Raw genomic sequence first — 24,381 nt, 5'->3', positions numbered from 1 at the left:
TATATATATATATATATATATATATATATCTGTAATAATAATGATAATAATAGTGCATCACGCTTGTATATAACCACCCTTCCTTCTTTAGTAATGACTACATAGGTAATAATTCCAAATTCATTTTCGAAAACTGTCAAAGGTATTGGGAATATATATATATATATATATATATATATATATATATATATATATATATATATATATATATATATCACTTCATGATACAGGAACGTGCAATCACACTAATCTAATCAACAAACAAACACACATTACAAGGACAGCAAATCAACAGCACACCTGAAGATAACAAGTACAGAACAAAACAACATATAGACATGTACAGAACGAACACAGAGGGACGTTTTCCACGGTCATCACGTTACAATCTATGGGGCCCGCATACCAAGTACCCTTGACCCCAGTCACTTTCTTCCATTCACAGCTGAGCTTTACAATTCAATTCACAAGTCTATGTCCTCATGTCTCTCCGAACATCTACATCCTGACCATTGCTAAGAAAAAAAGAAAGAGGTTTTTCCACTACCTTCGAAATTCTTGAATAATTTCATCTATCTTCACCCTCACCTCTTGTGCCCTGTTTACACCCTCATTCAACAGAAGTAGCAAGATCTTTATCTTTTTTTAATGATAACAATAATCATAACTATTTCCCAGGACTGGGTTCCCACCCACCAGTGCCTTTTCTGTCCACCCCTCAAGCAACATAGGTCACGTTAACTCCTGCTCGAAGACAGTCCACATAATTTTCCGTTTGGGGTCTACGAGACAAAGCAATTTACACTGTCGCGCCACAAGGTCACGTAAGGCAATCCAAAACCCCCTCTCATAAAATTGACCTACCAGAACCAATGTAATGTTGACACAGCAGATCTACTATCAATGGCTCAATAAAATCGGGTTAAAAATGCATCTTCTATCGTCCACTTGAATATTCGTTTAAATCTTTTTTTTTCTTTTTTCAGATCCAAACATCAGTAGGTTAAAATGACACTTAAATTTTTCCTGACTTCATATTCTATTCTAGAATAATTTCCCTTTTTGTCGGTCATAATAACCTGTATGATTTCAGCGCTCGGGGACCAGACTGGAAAAAAAAGATAACATGAGGGTTATTGTTGATAAGAGCGATAAGGGACAGGACCGCTTCGTCATCTTGGCATATAACGTTATAGGTTGATTAATGCGAGGTAGATAAGGCAAGCGAAGGTTTATCCGTTAATAACAATGTGTCCCAACTCAACTGCACTCCAAAGGACGGAAGGACGAGCAAAAAAAAAAAAAAAAAACTATGTGACACCCACAAAACGACCAAAAAGAAAATAGGTAGCGTAATTCCTCTCCAATTTCGAATATCGTATGAATCGGGTAATAAATGGATGGGCCACAGCGACATCTGGCAGCTGTGCGTCATATCAGGCTTGGCCGCTGAACGCCACTCGTCCTTCCCACACGAGCACTAGTCATCGTACTTCGGTGTACCATTTCCCTTACTCACCCTTCACTCAAACTCCTTAGGGATCTCGTTAGCGTCCTCTACGGTTAACTCGCCACGCCCCAGTAACCACCAGTCCACACCAAAGGTAGCTTGCTTTTCTTGTCCTTCATTTTTCTATTTTTAAAAGTTTTGCTTTTTTTTTTTCTCCACATTCGTTGCCCCAAAATTTGGATAATTTTGTAATTGTTCTGTTTATCTCTCGAAATGGTTACTCGGTAATGATTTTGTTAAGTTTATATTACTAAACCTTCCGGAATATGAATTCATTCACATGAGGGGAATTCTCTGCTATGTTGCTTTAGAAATATATTATTAGAGAATAAAACTGGTGAATTTCCACTGGTTCAATGTCACTGACCAATTTCATTCCACTGTAATCGTGTAACTTAAGTTTTCAATGATAATTAAGTAGTGGTTATTAGAATACTCAGTGAACTGAAGCTAATGAAGTGTTAGAGCTTACATATTCCGAAGGGTTGGCAGGGTCTCGACCAATCGGTTTTCCATTTTTCATATAAGTATTTAATGGTTTGAAAATAGAAAATAAAACAATTATTCCCGTGCATTTCTCTCCATCAGTAATTCGAATTACCATCTGGTTGTTCAGACAAACCAGGCGAAAATGGGGGAATTTTTTTTATGATTTTTGAACCTTTTTCTACGTAAAGGACAGCTATAAAAAACTTTTCTCGATTTTTTTTTCCTCTTAGGCCTCTTTGTTTGCCTTATGGGTGGATAAGAGTTTCCACTGTCATATGGCTAGGCTGCCTAGCCCTAATCTCATATGGCTAGGCTGCCTAGCCCTTGTCATCTGTATTGGTAGATTAACCCTTATAGTTTGTCATAACAGGATTGCCTATCCCATCTCCTGTCGGTAAAATAACTACGCCAACATGCCTAAGGGTCGTGTGTATAGCCGTGCTCAAGGATAGTCTCATCGTACTCGAGGATCGTACCGTCGTGCTCTAGGATCGTACCGTCGTGCTCTAGGATCGCCCCGTCGTGCTCTAGGATCGTACCGTCGCGCTCTAGGATCGTCCCGTCGTGCTCTTGGATCGTCCCGTCGTGCTCTAGGGTCGTACCGTCGCGCTCTAGGATCGTCCCGTCGTGCTCTTGGCTCGTCCCGTCGTGCTCTAGGGTCGTACCGTCGTGCTCTAGGGTCGTCCCATCGTGTTTACGGCGGAGTCTTTCTAGAGGCTGTTCTAGTTGTAGTGGTTGGGTTATAAATAAAACTAATCAGTTACTTGATCAGTTATGAAACCCTAGAACCCATTCTTGGGCTTCCACTCTGCGCTCCAATGCGGGAGCAGGATAAGTTGGCTTCCTTTGAGGTGGGTGGGAATGAATGTCTTCCCCGTCCGCAGTGTGTTACCACCTCCAGAAGTCCGATCACACGAAGCCATGTAATCAATTTACGGCAAATTATATGACAAAAAGACGAATATATTGTCAATAACTATTTCATGCGAATTTCATGAATTTAATAATTTACGTAAAATCGATGAAATTAATATTAGCTCAATAAAATTAAAGCCCTATGACATAAAACTTAATAAAGCAAAGATATTTTGTAATTAGAGTTTAGTTTAACACTTTAAAAACTTATTAATAGCATGAGGAACAATTATAACTTTGAGGCAAAATAAATCATAAGAGTGAGAGGAACGATTAACTATAACTTTAATGAGGCAAATACACTTTTAATGAGGTAAACAGATCAATGATGGGTTTAACATTGCCTTTTCCTTAACGTGTGTTTATATTTTAGGTTTGCGGGTTGCCTGCGCGCCGGGATGGAGGTGTCGCTGGCGAAGAGAGAGGACGAGGCGTCCGGACGCGCCTTTCTGCCGCCGCTCGACCATCATCGCCGTTTGGAAAGACTCGCATCCATCCGTTCTCACGAACGCCTCCATACCCAGAACCCCATCTATGGTAAGAACGTTCACGCTGCGTCGTCTTATGCCGGCCATCTTGTGGGCGGTGCTAGCCTCGCTAAGGGTCCTCCTAGCCTCGCCTTGGGCCATGGGGATAGTAGCCTGGGATCGTGGGAGGGACCGCTTCGCGGGCTCGCCCAGACCCCCAGCACCGTCCTGAGGCAGGTCAAGTACAGCCAGGCGAGAGGCCTTAAGCCGTGGGGTGCGTTTGTGGACAGACACACCCCCAACGGCGGTTATGACAGCGCCATGAACACACGTCATGCAGCGTTCAGGGACGCCCTGTCCACCAGCCACTCTCCCACGGCGTTCCACCACCACCCGTCCGCCAGCCATGGAGTAACGACCGTCCCCAGCCCATCCGTCAGCCATACATCCTTAAAGAGCCGTCACCATGACCTGACCATACGCCGTACTCCTACTGCCAACCCCAGCCGTGCCAACCACACTCCGAGGGTCGATCCAAGCCCTTCGTCAGTCCCCCATGCATCGGCCAGGAGCCTCAGTCCATGTAGGAGAAGCCTTGTGGCACCATGGCCAACGATGCAGCAGCCAGACCCAACCGCCGCCGAAGAACACCCCGAAGGCAGCTCCGGCGGTGGAACAAACCCCTCCGCCTCCGGCATTTCCAGGTTGCATAGTGCTGGAGACCCCGCGTTGTCCTGCAGGGTAGTCACTCCCAAGTTCCAGGAGGGTCTGGAAGGAGGTCTGGAAGCTCACCTTGGGCACAGCGACCACACGGAGGTCAGAGACCCCGCGTTGTCTTGCAGGGTAGTCACTCCCAAGTTCCAGGAGGGTCTGGAAGGAGGTCTGGAAGCTCACCTTGGGCACAGCGACCACACGGAGGTCAGAGACCCCGCGTTGTCTTGCAGGGTAGTCACTCCCACGTTCCAGGAGGGTCTGGAAGCGAATCTGGAGGCTCACCTCGGGCATAGAGACCACACGGAGATCAGAGAGCTCCAGAAATCGTACTCGTCGACGTTCGACGCGAAGTCTCTGCCGGTCGGGGAGGGGATGATCAGATCGGAGGAGCTGAGCAAGCTGTACACCTGCTTCATCCAAAGGAGGGCCAGGTTCCTGGTGAGCACCCCACTCTACAGGAGCCTGGCGGAGAGCGACCGACTGAAGCTCCTGCACGTGGCGGTGGCCATGAGCACCTACTTCACCGGGGCGCACCTCATCGACATCAAGGACTACACGTGGAAGAACCGCAACGGCAGCGACGAGAAGACCTACCCGGTCATGTCGGCCAGCACGATCAGGCAGTTCCTCTCCCACGAACAGTTCGTGTACGTGATGCGCTTCTACACGACCTACTCCCCGGTCTTCTCCGACCAGACGGTGGCCATCCTGATGCAGGTGCTCTCCCTCTTCTACCCGGAGCCAGGGTTGGCGGACCCCAACGCAGCAGAGCAGGGCAGGCTCCACTACGTCACCCTCCTCTCTCGGTACCTGAGGGCCACCTACGGCCCCCAGGCAGGTCCTGAACGACTGAGGACGCTGATCAGCAGCCAGCAGGAAGCCCGCCAACTGGTAGATCTTCTCCAACACGTCGAACTGACGCCCCAGGTGCCAAGACACGACGGGGTAGACGCGCAGAGGATTCTGATGGAAGGGATTCGACTGGTGTGCGACAGGGCGAGAGAAAGCTTGGTAAACGGGTTGAGAGAGAGACACGAAGGTCTTCTAAGCAACGGTCCAACCTCTTACGACAGGAGGACCCGCAAAACCAGCGACCCGGTCAACACGTCATCGGTGCAAGATGCTGAGCGTCTGGATTTCATCGAGAAGACTTTCACCCGTCTGGCCAACTGTGAAGATCCCTACATACTGGCTGAGGCGCGTCGAATCCTCCCGGCTGACCTCATTCGCAGGTTCTTCCAGCAGCTACAGTGTACATCGGCCCCTCGTACGTAACGGAAACCTTTACTGGAAGAACCTGGAAGTGAGACCCAACCTAACCTAAACACTGGAAAGCAAACAAGAGGTGAGGGAGGATGAATCCGCAGCTTAGCTACGCCTCTGAACTAAAAAAACGTAACGTGGAACTGAAACACCGAACCACATGTGAACCATACGTGCTGTGGTCACTAGCCGAACCACTCCAGTGAACAGGTCACAGTTCGGATCACTGAAGTGAAGCGTTTCGTCTCGGTGAAGACCAGTGACTGCAAACAAGCCTCACAAAACTAACTGCTTGCAATAGCATAAAACCCAATCGCGCCACGTCTGTGGAAAGTGAATCGCTTCGATGTTCCGACAGCAAGGTTTCGAATACTCAGGAATAAACTTGGCTCCAAGAGCCCAGTTCTCTATGTTTATAAGAACATTACCTAACATTTGTGCTCAATCTTTTTAAACATATGAATCAAAAGTCCATTGTACATAATTTTAAGACGACGAGAACTCTTAAGGCTTCAGGCTTAATAATGTTAAGTGATCTCAACACAAGATTCGAATCTGTTTCGGTGCTTCACGTTCGAACCTTCTGAAATGGTTCGAACTCTGTTGTCGTATAACCCCTCCGAATCTTTTCTCTTTTTTATATATACATATAATATTTTCAGAAACCCAAACTTAATAAATGATTATAAAGAAACAGCAAAGCCCCACCTCATTTTGTCTATACTTATGGAACCGTAAGCCTTATAAGTCTGACACACACACAAACATACACACAACAATTGGCGATGTTTGAAAGGCTCTTCCATCCCAGAAAAAAAAATGTTATATATTTACTTTTTCCAATATGTTTATGTTGATACTAATCTTTTTCTTTTCTACCGCTAACTACCTTTCAAGAGTCAACTGTAAATTGTTTGTACCTGATGACGGTACAGTATAAGGTGTTACAGTACTCCGCCTTGTAATTGGTTACATAGCGGGCAACGTCCCCTTCGAAGAGGCTTGTCTTGTCCACAGTGGTGAAGACGGGACTACAGCCTCGTCGAGGGGATCCTCATTTCAAGGGAGTCACCATTTCCCTGCTCCTGCGTGGGGTGTAGCCTCCAGAGATGCAGAAGTTCCCAAGAAAGAAGTTCAGAGGTTGAGCGAATATGCAATTCTTTTTCTTTTTTAACGTTTTTCCCCTTCTAAATCATTGTTTGTGACGACTCCTAACTACATATGTGCAATGAGGTAAGAACACAAGCTCCTCTTAAGTGTTACGAGCTGACAACGGGGGCATGTTCCTCCAGTATTGTGAAGGTATGACATGTCAACCCTAACCCAAACCCCATTTTCTCCCGAAGGCGACGTCACGACCTCTGGTTAGAAGAACACTACCCTTATATACAAGGGTACGACCTGATTAAGACTGTACGACCCTGAAACACAACGGGACGACCCCGTGGTTATGACGAACTGACGTTTGACCCCCGACCATCATTTAAGGGTCATTGTCAAAAGCAAAGCTATCATAAGCAAGGTGTCGTAATGTCGTGCTGAAGGGTCGTCCCGTCGTGCTGTGAGCGTCATATCGTCGTGATCAAGGATCGTCCCGTCGTGCTGTGAACGTCGTATCGTCGTGCTCAAGGGTCGTCCCGTCGTGCTGTGACGTTGTATCGTCGTGCTCAAAGGTCGTACCGTCGTGCTGTGACGCCGTATCGTCGTACTCAAAGGTCGTGCCGTCGTGCTGTGACGGTGTATCGTCGTGCTCAAAGGTCGTACCGTCGTGCTCGAAGAGATAGGATGAGTGTACGTGCGCAAGTGTCTTGCGAGACAGTTCAGCGCATGGATACTCTTGGTTGTTGGTTGTGAGACGTAAATATGTATACATCATCTCATTATTCAGCTGCGGTACCGCCCGGTGGACGTGGGTGACTACCCGGGAGCTGCGGGAGCACCCCGAGAAGCGGATCCCCTCACAGAAAGGTAAGGGATCTTGAAGATCACCGACAATGTGACCTTGAATACTTGTTTAACCATCTTCGTGCCTCAGATAACCATGTTGTTCACGTCACAATGGTGAAAATCTACTTGTCATTTCACTGGTTTTTTAAACCCATTTACATCATCAAGTGCTTGTTGAACCCATTTACATTACATGTGCTTGTTAAACCCATTTACATCACATGTGCTTGTTAAACCCATTTACATCACATGTGCTTGTTAAACCCATTTACATCACATGTGCTTGTTAAACCCATTCACATCACATGTGCTTGTTAAACCCATTTACATCACATGTGCTTGTTAAATCCATTTACATCACAAGTCCTTGTAAAACCTATTTCCATCATCACGTGTGCTTGTTAAACCCATTTACATCATCACATGTCCTTTTAAACCCATTTACATCATCACATGTTCTTGTCAAATCCCTTTCCATCATCACATGTGCTTGTTAAAACCCATTTACATCATCAAATGTTCTTGTTAAGTCCATTTCCATCATCACATGTGTTTGTTAAACTCATTTACGTCATCACAAGTGCTTGTTAAACCCCTCGTGTCATCAAGAGTGCTCGTTCATCTTCATGCTATTTTGTTTCAAGCGCAATTTAATCATCGTAAGTGTTTATGAAACCCACTTACGTCGTCTATTAAGGCAAAACATCTAAAGTATCTCTGTTAAATCGACTTTCTACGTAATCGTGTATTCAAGTTTGAATTGTGAGAGATTGAGTACATGAGTGCATCATATATACAGCTCTCTCCCTTTTCCCCTCACAAAGTTCGTACAAAATTGTGGGTATTTCCAGTTCGATTAAAGCATAATTGACCACGCCTCCTCTCATTGAGTATGCTGTGTCAAAATGCTATTCGGAAGAATGATGAAAAGTAAGTGGTGTTTCCTACGGAAAGAAAATTTTACACGTGTTGCCCCGTCTCCTTATCTTGTACATATTTACCATTATCTTTACTATGTGCGTATACACACGCGTAAACACCCAGGCCTAAGCCAGGAACCCGTTTATCCAACACTTCTAAGGAAAAAAAAAAAAAAAAGAACACCTGGGTTGGTTGTGGGCCGGCTGACGCACCCTGGATTCGAACCCGTCTGTGCTCATTCTCCGTCACTAACGCGAATAACTACTAAATGTATGCCTGTGTGTGTGTGTGTGTGTGTGTGTGTTATACAAATACAAAGTAATACAAAGAACTTCAGACAGCAACAGACCACTGGGGACCTTTCGAGGTTATTTGTGACAGTGAAAGGTATCAGAAACTTAACAGATTAATGCCATGAAAAATTAGTGTACAGATAATGCACTGATAATATCCTGCACAGTCTCAACGTAACTAAGGAGGCGCAAGTAATGTCAAGTCCTGGAGTTGAAGCGTAGAATCTACTGTGATTTTATTAACGTCCGTGTTGTACTGGCAAACGTGCATTCATCAGGAACTTTTCCCGTAACAAATGACTTAATGAAAAGGGCAGTCAGGATCTGAACTAACCCACTTCTCTCCGATAGAATTAATCAGGGCCTGCAGTTCTATTATATATATATATATATATATATATATATATATATATATATATATATATATATATATATATATATAGTACGTGTTTACATTTGAACTGCATAGTTAGATCAAATTTCAAAACAGGTTTATTCAGTTATCACCAAAGCTGATGTGTTCATTGCTCGTGCACTTTGCAGGTCTGTTGATCATGACTTTATGAAGTCAAAAAGCGTGAATGAAGAATATGAAAATATCGCGATTATCTTAGAAAAACGGAAAAAATTATATACGATGATCACGACCGTTAACCCGTGATGTAGACGGTGCCAGGCGTCTCGTTAAAGATATCGTACGGCAAAAAGAGAATATAGGCTACCTTAATCTAATTAACTTCTAAAATAGCGTTTCTCAATCTTAATAACCCCCCCCCCCTCCCCACTTGCCAAAGTAAACCAGCTGGATTTTCTTTAATCAACTTCAGCGTAAGCCACAAGACTCTTGTGGTTAGCTAAAATATATACGAACTAATACTCGTGAAAACACTGATTACATCTGTGAAATTATTCTCAAACTAAACTATCTAAAGTCTTAATTGAGTTCGAAAGAGTTCGCCAGTTCGACTCATAAAAATCCCGAGCAAAATTTTATCTAATTAAGACATTAAGAATGCTGCTTGTCACAATGGTATGGTCTACCCTAAAGTTGGTTTGATTCTAATTTCAAAAATGTTACTGATTTACCAAACCTTAAATTTAGACTTCTAATTCACAGTCTGTCTCGTCTTTTCTAGTGTTCGTGCCACGATGGGTTTTTGCATTCTGCCACCTTCTTCAGATATATGGCTGTATAATAACTTTGAATTTTATGGTTATAGATAATCCGTTTAATCTCTTTTACCAGGGTATGCCAGGGGTCGACCCCTTCGTAGTTAAGCTGTTGAGTTATTGGCCCCCACAGTGTGTGTGTGTGTGTATGTATATATATATATATATATATATATATATATATATATATATATATACACAACAGAATTGATGACATCAAAGTTCGAATACCGTTTATCTCCTTAGCAAAAATATAACATTTCATGTTATATTACTGTATTTCTATCCTTCATGTTAACCTGCTTTTATGCACCCATAAATGAAGCAATGATTATCAAATATTTACAGTTATAAAAAGCAATTTAGTTATCGCAACGGACCCGACCTTGAACGAGATAGATAAGGTCATGCATTTGTGTCTGACGTGCGTTCAAGCACAAACATCGAGATGATGATGATGATAAAGTTTATTACCTTCCAATATCGTTATCTGAGGACGTGCCCCCCCTCCCCCCACCCATGACTGACCAAAAAAAAAAATTGGAGAGATTACGTAAACTATGTTGTGGCATGATTAGCTACAGGTATTACCTGTTCATAAATGATGACGAATAGCCAGGTGTTACTTGTCCATAAATGATGAATACCCAGATATTACATGTCCATAAACGATGATGAATACCAAGGTATTACCTGTCAATAAATGATGATTACCAAGGTATTACCCATCTATAAATGACGAATACCCAAGTATTACCCATATATAAATGATGAATACCCAGGTATTACCTGTCCATAAATGATGATGAATACCCAAGTATTACTCAACTATAAATGATGAATACCAAGGTATTACCCATCTATAAATGATGAATACCAAGGTATTACCCATCTATAAATGATGAATACCAAGGTATTACCCACCTATAAATGACGAATACCAAGGTATTACCCACCTATAAATGACGAATACCAAGGTATTACCCATCTATAAATGGAGAATTCCCAGGTATTACCCGTCTATGAATGACGATGTATACCAAAACAAGCACTTGTCATAGTTCATCTTTGTGTTTTCGCGAATGCGCTTGTTGGCGGTTCGTGGATGACAGAGCACATGACAGAAACTTGTTGCGAGATGGTAATTTCATTACAACCCTGACGTTGTAATTATCGGGTGGGATTGTAAAGCATGTTGACTGTGAGTGAACTGTCATGAACTCAGCCGTTGATAAACAAAAAAAACAACGCTTTCGTTTTTACGAAAATTATAATAAAGGAGGGGAGGGTTCCCACATACCCTCTAACCGACGGTAGAACAGATATATGGGTAGCCTCTCTCTCTCTCTCTCTCCCTACTAACCCCCCCCCTAGAGATATAAGCATCATGCATACGACAGATCACTAGTTTGCATACGCTCGAGTGCCCTCCATATACACACCATGGCTTCCCATCCTTGGGCGAGAGCTAGGGGTGGGATGCTGGGATAAGGCAATTCAGAACCACGTTCTACAACCTCGCTGGTCGTAACGCCGATAAGAGACATCAGCCAACCGTAAAGTCGAGATGACGCACCTTATCTCCCTTATCGCCGTTCCCACACGACAGATGGGACGATGTGAAACAGCCACCCACCATCCTCATCATGAGATGGCATTTCCCTTATCATTAACCACGGTGACCGATGATTAACACATGTGCAACTATGTTACTGAGTCATTAGGGTCAGATGTGCTCGCAGGCACGCCAATCAAGTCTGAAAAACTATGGTAAGGCGTGTTTATATATATATATATATATATATATATATATATATATATATATATATATACACACACACACACACGCGTATTTATGAGACGACGACTACCGTTTTGCACAACAGTACGCCCTTTAGGCTATGATGGTCTAAGCTTAAGTGTTGGATCGATGTGACTGGAGGGTCGTACCGTCGTGCTCTAGGAGGTCGTACCTTCGTGGTCAAGGGTCGTATCGTCGTGCTCTACGGTCGTAACGTCGTGCTGAAGGGTACCAAGGCCTATCTATAATGCGTTTCCGTCGTGTTGACTTAAATATCAAAATGGCCATACGAGAATTTTAATACCAGCTTCATCATAGACATCAAATAATAATTAAGGATGTGATTAAAGGCTCTAATCATCCATCAGCTTTGATATATCTAAGAAAAAATAATAGTCTACGGAAAAGTCTGATAGAAATTAAATCAATGGCCTTTTGAAGTTTTACTTCACCTAACATAAGCCTAGCATTTTTGTAGTTTATGTCATGAGGTTTTTCCTTTTTAAACCGCGTAAAACAGCATTCCCCTCCAATGTATTATTTAAAACATTGACAACTGGGCTGTTTGGTATGTCACAGATCCCCAATTTCCCACGGCCTGTTCTCAGAAATCCTGAAATAAAATTATTTTGTTCGAAGTTCATGTTTTTAGCTACCATGACTCAAAAGAAAATGGGATTGTCCCGTTTTCAGTGCGGGGGGTGTGGAGGAAGAGGATCCCAGTTGTTCCCTTTAGTGCTAAAGCTGAGCAGAGATACGACTTAAGTTCACTTTACTGAATAAGTATTAAACATCAATATTGATATGATAAGTTAATTGTGATTTCCTATGACTCACTATTGTGATTTCCTATGACTCGTGTTAGACAAAAACTATGGGGGACTTACCTAGTGGAGGCGAAGCCTTATATGACGGTATATTCTCTTAATTATATCACTGTGACTGCCTTTCTTTCACTGATGTTATAGACTCGTACGATGTGGAGTTTACAACGTAAACGCAGCCTTTAAAAAATCGAAAAAAATTATTAATGGACATGGAAATAATTTTGGAAGCCCCCAAATATAGCTTCAAGTAGTTTTTAAATATGATAAACAATAATTCAATAAATTGTTATAAAGGATATTTTCAATTACACATGTCCCGTGATTTTTGATCCTGGTTGCCAGGATCATTTACGCCCAAATTTACATGTGTAAAGATCCTTAAAAATAAGTTTTTTTTGTGCATTTCTAACATATATTCAAGAAAAGAACTTCAGCAAACTAAGTTCCGCTGCCTATGAATTCATAATATGAAGCAGAAAGAAGCACTACTGACTGACATAATCCGATATCAATATCAAAATTCATAATTCTGTAATTCCTTGTATAAATACAAATGAAAATAAGAATTACTATTAAAGTAAAGGATACGTGTTTGTGCCAATAATAATATGCATAGTAGGCTTAATAATCATCCAGAGGTCGCTAGAACAAAATCCAACATAGGTGAGGATAGAGGGGGAAATCCAACATAGGAAGGGGGTAAATCATTAACACAGGAGGGGGAGGGGGTAAATCTAAAATAGGAAGGGGTAAATCATTAGCACAGGAGAGGGATGAAAAGGGTATTAACACGTAGGTTAAGAAAGATGTTAGAGGCAGTATTAGCACGTAAATAAGAGGGGAGTGTGTTAGCATACGGATGGTGAAGGGGATGTGATTAGCATAACCACGTGCCAGGACCTGGCGTTTTTAAGCATGTGCTCTGAAAACCAACCCCATACATTCTGGCATCGACCCGACACCCCTTTGTCAAAGCACAACCCTCTACCCATTTGATGTAAGTCTATTCGACCATCTATCGCTCCCCGAACACCTCTCTAGAGCGTAGCGACTCGCCGTCGGAACGGGCCTTTAAATTCAAACATCTCTCTACAGCGTAGCGTCTCGCCGTTATGAAGGGCCTTTAAATTTAAACACCTCTCTACAGCGTAGCGTCTCGCCGTTATAAAGGGCCTTTAAATTCAAACACAGCGCACCATGGTTTTCTTTTTTAAATCCTCATGTACCCACACAGCGAGAGGAGAACCTCATGCATTTAAACAGTCTATGCATACAAGATTACCACCACGAGATGATTTTCGAATACTAGAATGACGGATGATGCCGGAGTTATGGGCAAGGTAAAATAATAATAACAATAATAATAATAATAATAATGAGACGACCTCCAAAGTTGGTTGTGTGTGTGTGTGTGTGTGTGTGTGTGTGTGTGTGTGTGTCCTTTACATTGTTTCAAGGCTGAACTTGTTCATCAAGGTTCAGATCCACCTTCGCTTCGTGAGCACTGAACTCTTAAAAGGGGACCCGAACGTGCCCAATCCCTTACGGTAATGACTTCAGATTGGACCAGCTCGGAAGAGACAATGGCAAGACCAGAAACCCAGCATCAGTGGGGAGGGGTCGATCCCGTGTCCTCAAGTTGTTGGCACAGCGGTGTGTGGGCAAGATCAGTGTCTCCCTCCGTACGTGCGTTGTCCGTGATCCATGGGCAACGGGCGCGCGTGCTGGTCCTTGATCCCGGGGTATATAGAGAACAAGAAAGGGGGGGGGGGGGGGAGTGTAGTGTTGAGGAGGGAAGGAGGGAGTGAATGTGGGAGGGAGTGTTGGGGAGAGGATAGGTGGAGGGATGGAGGGAGTGTGTGTGGGAGGGATGGAGGGAGTGTGTGTGAGAGGGAAGGAGAAAGAGTTTGTTGGAGTGTTGTGTTGAGGATAGGTGGAGGGATGAAGGGTGTGTGTGTGGGAGGGAATAAGGGGTTTAGGGAAGGAGGGAATGTTGGAAAGGGTGTGTGTTTGGGAGGAGGGAAGTGATGGGGAATGTCTGACAGGAAATTCAACCTATTTCAATGCCTATCTAAAACGTCAATTTCAAATTCATAAGTAGGTCTACCTTAAATACCCATTTCTTACGCCTATTTCAAAGGCGCGCGCTCACACACGCACACACCCGTTCCTTCTCCCCCTACATCAAGTAAGAACTCAAGAGACCATGCGATCTTTGGAATCGCCTTCGAGGAGTACCTCATATAACCACTTCTCTGGCGGGGGGGGGGGGGGGGGGGGGGGTAGTGTGAGTTGCTCGTCCTTGAAGCATCCGGCTCGCTCCTCAAAGGTTCAGGACGCCTCGCTTGACACTGGAGGCGACGGGGTGGGTGGAGTGGGGGTGGGGGTGGGGGGGACGAGAAATTACCTGGTGGGCGTCTGAGGGACGGGGGTTGGGGGAGTTACGTTAGGTGACCGGGGGGACAGGGGGTGTCATTTGTCGTATACTTCATTTGGCAGAATATTACACAACCTGTGTGTGTGTGTATGCAATCTATTTGACTGTAAGGGGAAGGAGTTCTACACTTATCGGGGCGGGAGAACCCGTATCTTGAACTATCATAAAATCTTTCATAAGTTTCTATATACCTGTCCACATCATTAACAGTTTCAGTACAATGCAATCATTACCGCAAGTTTTCATCATATCTATTGCAAGTTTCTTTTTCAATTCCATGTCATGGCCTCTTAGTTGTTCTATGTTTACCTCTTTTAAGGTACTGTTTGCTTATAACATCAAATTGGATTATATCAAATCTTAAAGGTTGTGATCAGGTCACCCCTTACCCTTCCTTCTTCCATGGTGGGCATGTAACTCGGCTATCTTAATTCTAGTACCATCTATCTATGTTGCCATCCTCTGGACCTTCTCTATTAGTTCTTTGCGATTCCCCCACGCGCAGTGACTAAACTTGAGAAGCACATTCTAATTTTGGCTAAATGTGCATACGATGTGAAGAGCTTACAGAATATTTTTTTTCCAATCCATATTCTTAAATGTTCAATTGTTTCCCCATCACACACTATGTATTCACTCTAATTCTCTTAAAATGGTGCTTTGGTATTAGGTAAGGGGTGATCTCTACCGCCAAGTCACTCACACTCAAAATCCTGCATCTTATCACTTTGCTGATTAAAATCATAATGAACCCTTCCTATCACTTTACTCAATGACTTAACAATAATACCCTCTAGTTCAATCTCATCAATAACTACAAAAGCGTCTCTCTATATATCCCCTTGTAAGCTGGTGTAATCCTACTCTTTTTTATAAATCCCCGTCACTCTGGCATAATCCACAAATCATCTACACAAAGTTGAGGATATGTAGCCACAGAACAGAGCACTGCAGCGTGTCTATCACCAGTATGTCACACTGTCATGAAATATATACATATGAGTATTTCGCTACGCGACATGTTATAATAAAACCTGAATCGACTGAGATCCAGATATTCTATGCTGACTGAATGACAGTCAATATCTGTAAAATTCCCACTCCCACAGCTTGTTGCACACACACACACACACACAAAAGAGGCACAGAGGAGCGAACAACAATTATCACATCAACCTTTTGAAAGCGGTCATTTGCCTTTCCTCTCTGCAAAGGCGAGCCACAGGTCAATGACACGCAACATTTATATATTTTCACCTTCCCTGAATAAAGGAAGATATATCCTCCTCTGGTGCACTCTACAATGTCACACACACACCTATCTATCTATCTATCTATCTATCTATCTATATATATATATATATATATATATATATATATATATATATATATATATATATATATTTCTTTTATAGTTCGCTATTTCCCGCATTAGCGAGGTAGCGTTAAGAACAGAGGACTGAGCTTTTGAGGGAATATCCTCACTTGGCCACCTTCTCTGTTCCTTCTGGAAAATTAAAAACGAGAGAGGACGATTTCCAGCCCCCTCCTCCCTTATATATATATATATATATATATATATATATATATATATATATATATATATACAAATGCATTTTTGTATGGATTGGTAAGTGTGCTCCTTATAAATATATTAAGTGACCAGATAACTGGTTTTTATCGAATTCTTTCTTCTCTATATTTCAAGTTGTCTAATATCTCATATTAGATCATTAGACCTTGAAAAATTACGGAAAGTATCTGATAAAAACAGAAACAGACATCTGGTAATATCAATATATATAATATATATATATATATATATATATATATATATATATATATATATATATATACACACCAGCACTTATGAATTTGCTCAGTCTTGTTCGGCCTTTTTTCCCTGCAGCAAGTAATTAGCTTCAATAAAAACAAATTCCCATGACAAATAACGTACAACAGCTCAACATTTCGCTCAACAGACACTTCCAGCCACAATTCACATTTCCCTTGAGTTCTAACTACAAGAGTGTCTAGCTTAGTCCACGAAAAAAAAAAAAAAAAATACGATAGACTCCATGCGACCCGAGTTACCTTGAACTAAAATCATATTGTGTAATCCTTCATGTATCATGGCTGTAAACAGCTTTAGAAAATTACACATTTGAAATGCTGAAACATCGCAATCCGTAAGAATGTACAAAAAAAAAAATAAAATAGTTTACATAAACGGACTGAACATTACATGACGAATATGAATCGCTATGAAAATAACTGATATACATAGTAACCATCGTGGAATACCTTAACGAAATTATGACGCAAATGTCGAAGGCAATCGGCAAATAAATATAGCCAGTGCAAAAAAAAAAAAAAAAAAAAAAAAAAAATTGCGAAATTTTCCTACCACCCAATACGCTAGTTTTCCCCCCAACCAAACTAGGCTTTAATGCTAACCCCAATAACTGATAAATCATATTCCTATGTAGTATTCTGTGATGGTTCTTGCACAAAAATAATTATAGTATTAATAATGGTTTCCTAGTGGGGGTAAATCAAAATAAAGATTTTTAATAACATATGACTGTAACCCTTACTAATGCCCGGCTGAATATGTGCTCTAAAAGGTATACAAAGTAATTCTATAATACGTTATAAACATTCAAATTAACACAAAAAATCCTTTAATTATTAACTTTACTCAGCTTTAAATGATTTCGTGATAAATGAGATTTTCTCAACATATTGATGTCGAAGTGTATATATATATATATATATATATATATATATATATATATATATATATATATATATACGAATAAAGTGCAGAAGAACGCGCACCTTCATAGAACATACAAACCTCCAACAGCCAGGATCGAACCAGGGACCCCAGTGCAAGAGGCAGGAATGCTAATCGTTATATATATATATATATATATATATATATATATATATATATATATATATATATATATATATATATATATAACAAGGGTCACGTACCCACAATATATCTACAACTTCAGTGACAAAGATTCATTTGATGAAATAATATTTTTAAATGTAATCGCTGTAATCCTGGCTGCTAGTTTAAAACTGCTTCCATTTGTACCCAACAACTTCCACGACACAGGCAATCTAAGCTCAGCAGGCGATGCACTGCAAATAATGAGGCTAAGCTTTCGTTTATTTAGATGTAAACTAAGCTTCAGTTTATTTACACGTAAAAGCTTATTCTAAATAGCGTTTTGACCTAGGTTGAAGGCCAATCTTCCTCTCACAGATAAAAGTTTAATCATAAATCGTTGATTATCTTTTTAATCTCGGAGACTAGACGTGTGATTGTCTTTTAAATAAATGTCGGCAAAATAAGGTGCTTTGGGGGCCATTACAGGTGACGTTAGCAGACTAAAGGACAACATTATAAACACTGTAATATCGTCAATAGTCATCAATCTACCACGAATAAACTACCAAAAACAACCACAGTACAGTCTACCACTTCGTAAACTACCAGAATACAGTCTACCACCACGTGAACTACCACAGTACAGTTCACCACCTCCCAAACTACCACAATACAGCCTACCACCTCCCAGGCCATTATCAAAACATGAAAAACAACACAAATCGTTTAAATTCCTATAACAAGAGTAGCTTTCAACTCACGGGCTTGCTTAGGCTGGAGGCTATTGGCACAGGTGACACCCACACGTCTTTTCCCTCCACGCAAGCTTCTAGAAGCTTCCATTAGTCTCATTTTTCACACGGGTGAGGATCCTCGTCGGGGGAGGGGGTGCGTTTTGGGTGGGGGGGGTCAGTATTTTTTAGGGGGTGGGGGTTTGGGGGGGTAAGAATGCCCCGGGTCCTGAGACCTGTGAAATTTTCCTTCGTCCCGCGGAGCGCGTCCCTTTGTCTGGCTGCTGATGCACTTGGACCCCGCGCCATCTTGCCTTTTTGAAGCTGGTTTATGTATCTTTGTTTTACATATTGCATTAATGTGAGTATTGGTGTATGATGACCTGGAGAACCTGAGGGTTCTTACATTTCCCCAGGGTCGGTTTTATGGTTGGTTTATTGTGGTTTGTAGATCTGTGCAGGGTTTGTGATTTATATTGGGGGGGTATGTTGGGGTATGGTTTATTGTGGGGGTATGGCGGGGTTTATTTGTTAATATGACTTACGGGATTTGGGGTTTGTTTTAGCCGAGGGGCGAAATTTGTAGCTTTTGTGCCCGTAAAGTTCAAGGTGTTTAATATATTTTTTAAGGTAATTGATAAGAATAGACATTTAACCATTTGAATCAATCTATTCTGTAAAAGTTGAAATGAATTGTAGTAGCTTTAATGAATAGTTATATGATTTTCGTCCATGTTATATTAGAATCGCTGGTCAGAGCACACTTTTTAGATAATGGTTTTAACGATTTTTATTACAACTAGTTTTTTATATTACCAGGTTAGTGATATATTTAGATATTTCTAGTTACCTAATTTCAGAATAAGGCAGAATTCTGAAGTACAGCAAAAAACTGATAATTTTGCCGACAAGTTGGCACGAATGTGTGAGGCCTACTTTGCCAACTTGTTATTTTCATTTATTCGTTCATTAATATTGTGTTTATCGGTTTTTACATGGCTTTTTTTTTTTTCTATGCCACATATCGAGAGCCATACATACATCAGTTCTGATCAGCTAAAAGAAGTTAGATGGGAGCAAATGATCTTTGTACCCATCGCTGCAGCCTAGTGGGTAAAGTAGCCATGGCACAAGTAAAAGGTTCCCAAACATGGTAGGTATAAGACCACATATATATTCTCGAGTTACCATTTTGTTCAATGTCAATTTCTATGTCACCTTTCCTCGTAATCAGACTTAACATACATGTGGAATATAAGTGAACTACAAATGTTTTAGAATTGCCATTTGATAGGATGTTTCGTTAGGTAGTTATTTTTGGAGATTTTGGCTTGGTTAGGTTTATATGAGATGAGTATGTCCAAAATTCGTTCAAATTAGTCTACGTCTTCAGATAATATTACAAAAAGTTAACAAATTTTTCTAGTGATCTATTATAAGCCATTTCGCCCGTTTTCTATGTTATGGACTCGGTTTTTGTCCTTTGGGTATGAATAATTCTTGGTCCATTTCTTTGCCCACATAAAAAAAAAAATTGACTAAATGGTCCGTTCACTGTCGCCTGGAGTTGGGGTGTGTGGCCCATCCACCGCCTTATTAAAGCTTATTCATGGTTCTCTAAGCAATGGCGGCCCACAGTCAACCCAGCTGTTCATCCACCCTTATGGTTTGGTCGATAAAATGAGTACCTGGCTCAGGCTAGGATATATATATATATATATATATATATATATATATATATATATATATATATATATATATATATATATATGGTGTTAATGAGATGGCCTTGATTTGGGCTTCGGTTGCCTGTGCCATCTCAGCTAGAGTAAAACTAGGCTATGTGGCTCATTCCCTCATTCCCGGTCACCTTCGTGATGTTATGAGGTCTAATTCATGAGACATGTTCCTCTGTTTCAATAAAACGCTGCATGATTGTTTTGTCATATCTATGTAAAGCATGATGGAAACTGCTTCCTCTGAGATGATATATGCATCATGATAGGCTTCAGAGTCTGGCAATTCCGTTTGTATTTGATTATATTCAGAATGGTAATCTCGCCGTTAATTTAGCTCATCAAATGCATTACCCAGTAATGTGATTAAATTGGGTCCAGGGTATTGTAAAATGATGTGATGTTGGTTTTATTTGTAAAGCCCGACATCACTCAGTTGGTTTAGTGGAAAAGTATTATATTTGTGTAGTCTTATGCATTTAAGTCCTCATTATCTACAGTCTACAGCAGAAATAACTGAAGATTTAAGGGAGCCATTTATCAAGAAGATGGCGAGATGGTAGACCAGATTATGCAGCCAGTTTCCTACGGTGTTTGTCTTTCCTTATGTCTTCTGTTGTGTGATGTAGATAATTTACATACCCTAAGAGAGCTGTTATAAATGGCATTGCAGTTGCAGTAATATTTCATGGTATTGTTGGTTGTGCAGTGTGGATTTTCGGAGATGTTTTCCCACGATAAAGATTAGAAAATAAAAAAATTATTCAAGTACGTGCCATCATTCTATTTTCATATGTCTGTGATCAAGAAAATCCGATTATGCGGAAGTTTAAACATATAAAACTGATATTGTAAGGTGTTATCCTGCTGGCAACGCCTCCTCCTAACACACTATATGAGAATAATTGAAAATACTCAGATTACCTTTTATAAACTGAAAAAAACGTGACCCACATTTCCATCTTTCTCTATCTGTAATAACTCTTGCTTAATTACCATTTTATGTATGAAAACTACTCTCTTTTTCCACTTTCATTCTGATGTGTATTAAACTTGGGATCATAGTGTAATTCAGCTGATGTTATCATTACTTGTGTTATCAGAGTAAGAGAAAATGAAGTACTAATATAAGAGCAGTTTGCTGAAAGGCTTATAGAGTATTGTCCCATTATTTTATAACCTGTGTTTGAAGCTATGTAATGTATCTACTAGAGGCTTTCTTGATACAAGTATTATTTGTAAATCATTGATTAAATCGTGTATTGGTTTTATAGATTGAAACAGTACTGTATCAAGACAATGACACATTATATATTAAAGTGTTTAACTGATACACAGAAGCCTGTAACATATACTTCATGATACACCTAAAGATTGTAAGTTAAATCACCACATTACTGAACAGTTATTAAAGAAAAAAGTATAGACCAATCTGTTGAAATTGTAGTGCATAGTATATAATGGGTGTATAGATTGCACTTAAGTAAGATATGTATAAAGCCATGTATTAATCACTTTCCATAGCGAAGTCAGTGCATCTTTTGATTACTAAAAGCCAAGTGTATTGTAATACACAGGTTTTATATTGAAAATAGTAAAGGATATAGTGTTACAGTCCATAGTCATATGGACTTTTTTATTTTAATCTATCTTGTTTATTACATGTGTAAAATATCTGTACATTCTTGTTTATCCGAGGTTGAAATATTTTGTATATAAGCTCAGAAATCTCTTTGATGTGATAATAACTTTGAGGATACACATCAAACTTTTTAGAAGTTTAAAGTGTGTAATGATTCTGTTGTTCCAACATCAGGATTAGAATTTATGTGGAAAAGTGTTGTATTGTGAAAAATCAAGAATTTCATGAGAGGTTAGTCTAGATTTGGGCAAGGATGGAAAATAGTTCATATTTTGGCTTTTCATGATAGTTTAACAGAATCATGTGGACAAAGGAAACTTGTTATATTTGAACAAGTACATTCGAAATCAGTGAGTGTCTGTAGAGACTTTTTTATTTAACTAAACGAGTTAAATTATTTTTTTCCCAATATATATATTGCTTGTGTCTAGAAAAGCCAAAGCAAATTCTGCATAAAACTAGAAATAAGTTTGGAATATAAAGGTTTTTATATCATAGTGCATGATATGGCCATAGAAGTAAGTAATGTTTTTATACTGTGATAAAATGCATTTTTATTTGTGTGGTTGATACAGGAAAATAACAGAATCAAGAGAATTAAAGTGAGCTTTCAGGTATATTTATTGCTTTTGGTAATAGTCATCCAAAAGTAACTAACAAAAGTGCAAAATTTGGTAGAGAAACATATGGAAAGGGCCAAGTAGATAATACGCCATGGAAAATGCTATCTTCTTACTGCTATAGATGTCATGTAATCTGAAATAGTCATTTGTTGAACCACCATTGATTGATATGATCATATATTCATTAGAATGGCCATAGGTGATTATACAGAATTTTAATTCTTAGAAATTTCTTTGTCTGAACTTACCACATTATATCGAGAATGATAATAACGTCCTATATACAATGATTTCTAAAGACTACTTAGGTGTATTTTCTTAATGGTAAGGAAAAAACATTTCAGCTTACTGTTATGAACAATTAAATTAAGATTATTACTTCAAATAAGGGAAAAAACATTTCACACTCCGAGAATAGTTGATTTCTGTATATAATATTTGATTTAGTACAATGAAATTATAGGAAAAAATCTTACAAAAAGCCTATTACTTTAAAAACGAAAGAACATTTGTAAGAAAATGAATCTGAAAAGGTTTTAGAATAAAAATAGCCAGTTGTTTCAGAACAAAACACATCATTATACATGAAAGGGCATTTCAGTCGAACAGAATCCCATGGCTGTGCAAGTCATCATCACATAAAAAAAAAAAAACAGTGTTTCAGGTTATGAAAACAGCAGTAAATATTAACAAAGGACATGCATTAATCAATTCTAATTGACATTTCAACAGACTACCAATGGAAAGCATGTGATCCAAATACTACATGAAGTTGGCAGACCAATTTATTTAGGTGAGTGAATATACACAGTAGTATCTGCATGTCTTCTTATAAACTGTATTTTATGTAGTGCAGTTGATTAGCATAAATAGGTCAAAAGTGGCTCAGGTTATGCAGTGTGTGTGTGTGTGTGTGTGTTTTATGCTTCTATGAAATCTTTTCATAAAGTAGTTCTCCCTTGTACGATTAAGCTAAATTACACAAATATTATTATTATGGTGTATGTGAAGATCTGTGAGAATAGAAGCCTATGTTAGGAAAATATATACTTGTATCTTAAAGAGAAAGGCAACATGTATGAGCAAAATCTTTGCTGTTCTGGCTTTTAGATAAAAGGCTTTTGTTTTAACACTAAAATCAGTTGTGCAGATGCACTAGTCAGCAAAGTGAAGCTTTCCATATGATAGCAACATTTTATTTTGAAGATACTCACAGGCACTGGACCATTCATCGAGATGCTGGCTGGCTGAGTCGAGTTGATGTTTTGACGAGTTGAATAGGCTTTTACGAGGTGCATTGATTTAATTTTCAATAGTATTATGTTTGCTGCATAATTTTTTTTTTTTTTCTTATTAGAAACAATGAATCTTTAATCTTTTAAATGCTAACATATGAACAGAAAAGCTTCTGCATCTGCAATAACATTTACATCTTTGATGTAAATTTACACATAACTTGGTATTTAAATATTCACATGATTTTCAATTTGGACATGAGTCAGCTCTCCTGTTATTCAGGAGTGACTGACTGCATATCTTTCTAGTATTTCTAATTTGTATTATATTAACTGTTGTTCATCGCAAGCAGCTAATGAAGGATGAATAAATATACAGTTCATCACTCCTTGCACAATAACATAATACTAGTTCAGTTGGTATTGCTGATGTTTTAATACGTAGAAAAAAATAAACAGAAAAGTGAACAACAGTGAGTAACTTCTAATGATACACTATGTTTACATAAAAGCATGATATATTCTGTATTTTAAGACTCTTGTGTTAACTATCTTTAATGTACTGTATATTATTATTCCTGTTATCCAAATAATCCCTGTATAACTTTTAATAGGTAAAATTGCTGTATTATTTTCTTTGGTATTACTCATTGCCAAATACAATAAAAAAGTCAAGATTACATTGATCTGTGTTGCAAGAAATATTCTGTTAAATAAGCATATAATGCATAAGACATCAGAAATTGAAAATT

The 24,381-nt window shown here is 39.8% G+C and overlaps 1 protein-coding gene and 1 long non-coding RNA gene across 4 annotated transcripts in view; both read left to right on the top strand.

Annotated features, from left to right (window-relative positions):
* The window catches only part of LOC139748165 (uncharacterized), a 41,088-nt gene extending 35,029 nt beyond the window's left edge, over positions 1-6,059 (top strand). For 2 of the 3 annotated variants that reach the window (XM_071660880.1, XM_071660881.1), the window contains exon 4: positions 3,288-6,059. In XM_071660880.1, coding sequence (XP_071516981.1) covers positions 3,288-5,370 — 2,083 coding nt within the window. In that variant the 3' untranslated portion in view covers positions 5,371-6,059. Of the gene's footprint in view, positions 1-1,457; positions 1,605-3,287 lie in introns of those variants that run through there. The other variant, XM_071660882.1, reaches the window with a different exon arrangement.
* Positions 6,060-18,650: 12,591 nt separating this feature from the next.
* LOC139748381 (uncharacterized) overlaps positions 18,651-24,381 on the top strand; it is a 61,287-nt gene continuing 55,556 nt past the window's right edge. Inside the window, exon 1 of the long non-coding RNA XR_011712651.1 lies at positions 18,651-18,754. This is a non-coding gene — a long non-coding RNA (uncharacterized lncRNA). The remainder of the gene's footprint in view (positions 18,755-24,381) is intronic.

This window comes from Panulirus ornatus, chromosome 73 (genome assembly GCF_036320965.1).
Source record: "Panulirus ornatus isolate Po-2019 chromosome 73, ASM3632096v1, whole genome shotgun sequence".
Lineage (NCBI taxonomy): Eukaryota > Metazoa > Arthropoda > Malacostraca > Decapoda > Palinuridae > Panulirus > Panulirus ornatus.
This window is presented reverse-complemented; position numbering and strand designations above follow the sequence as displayed.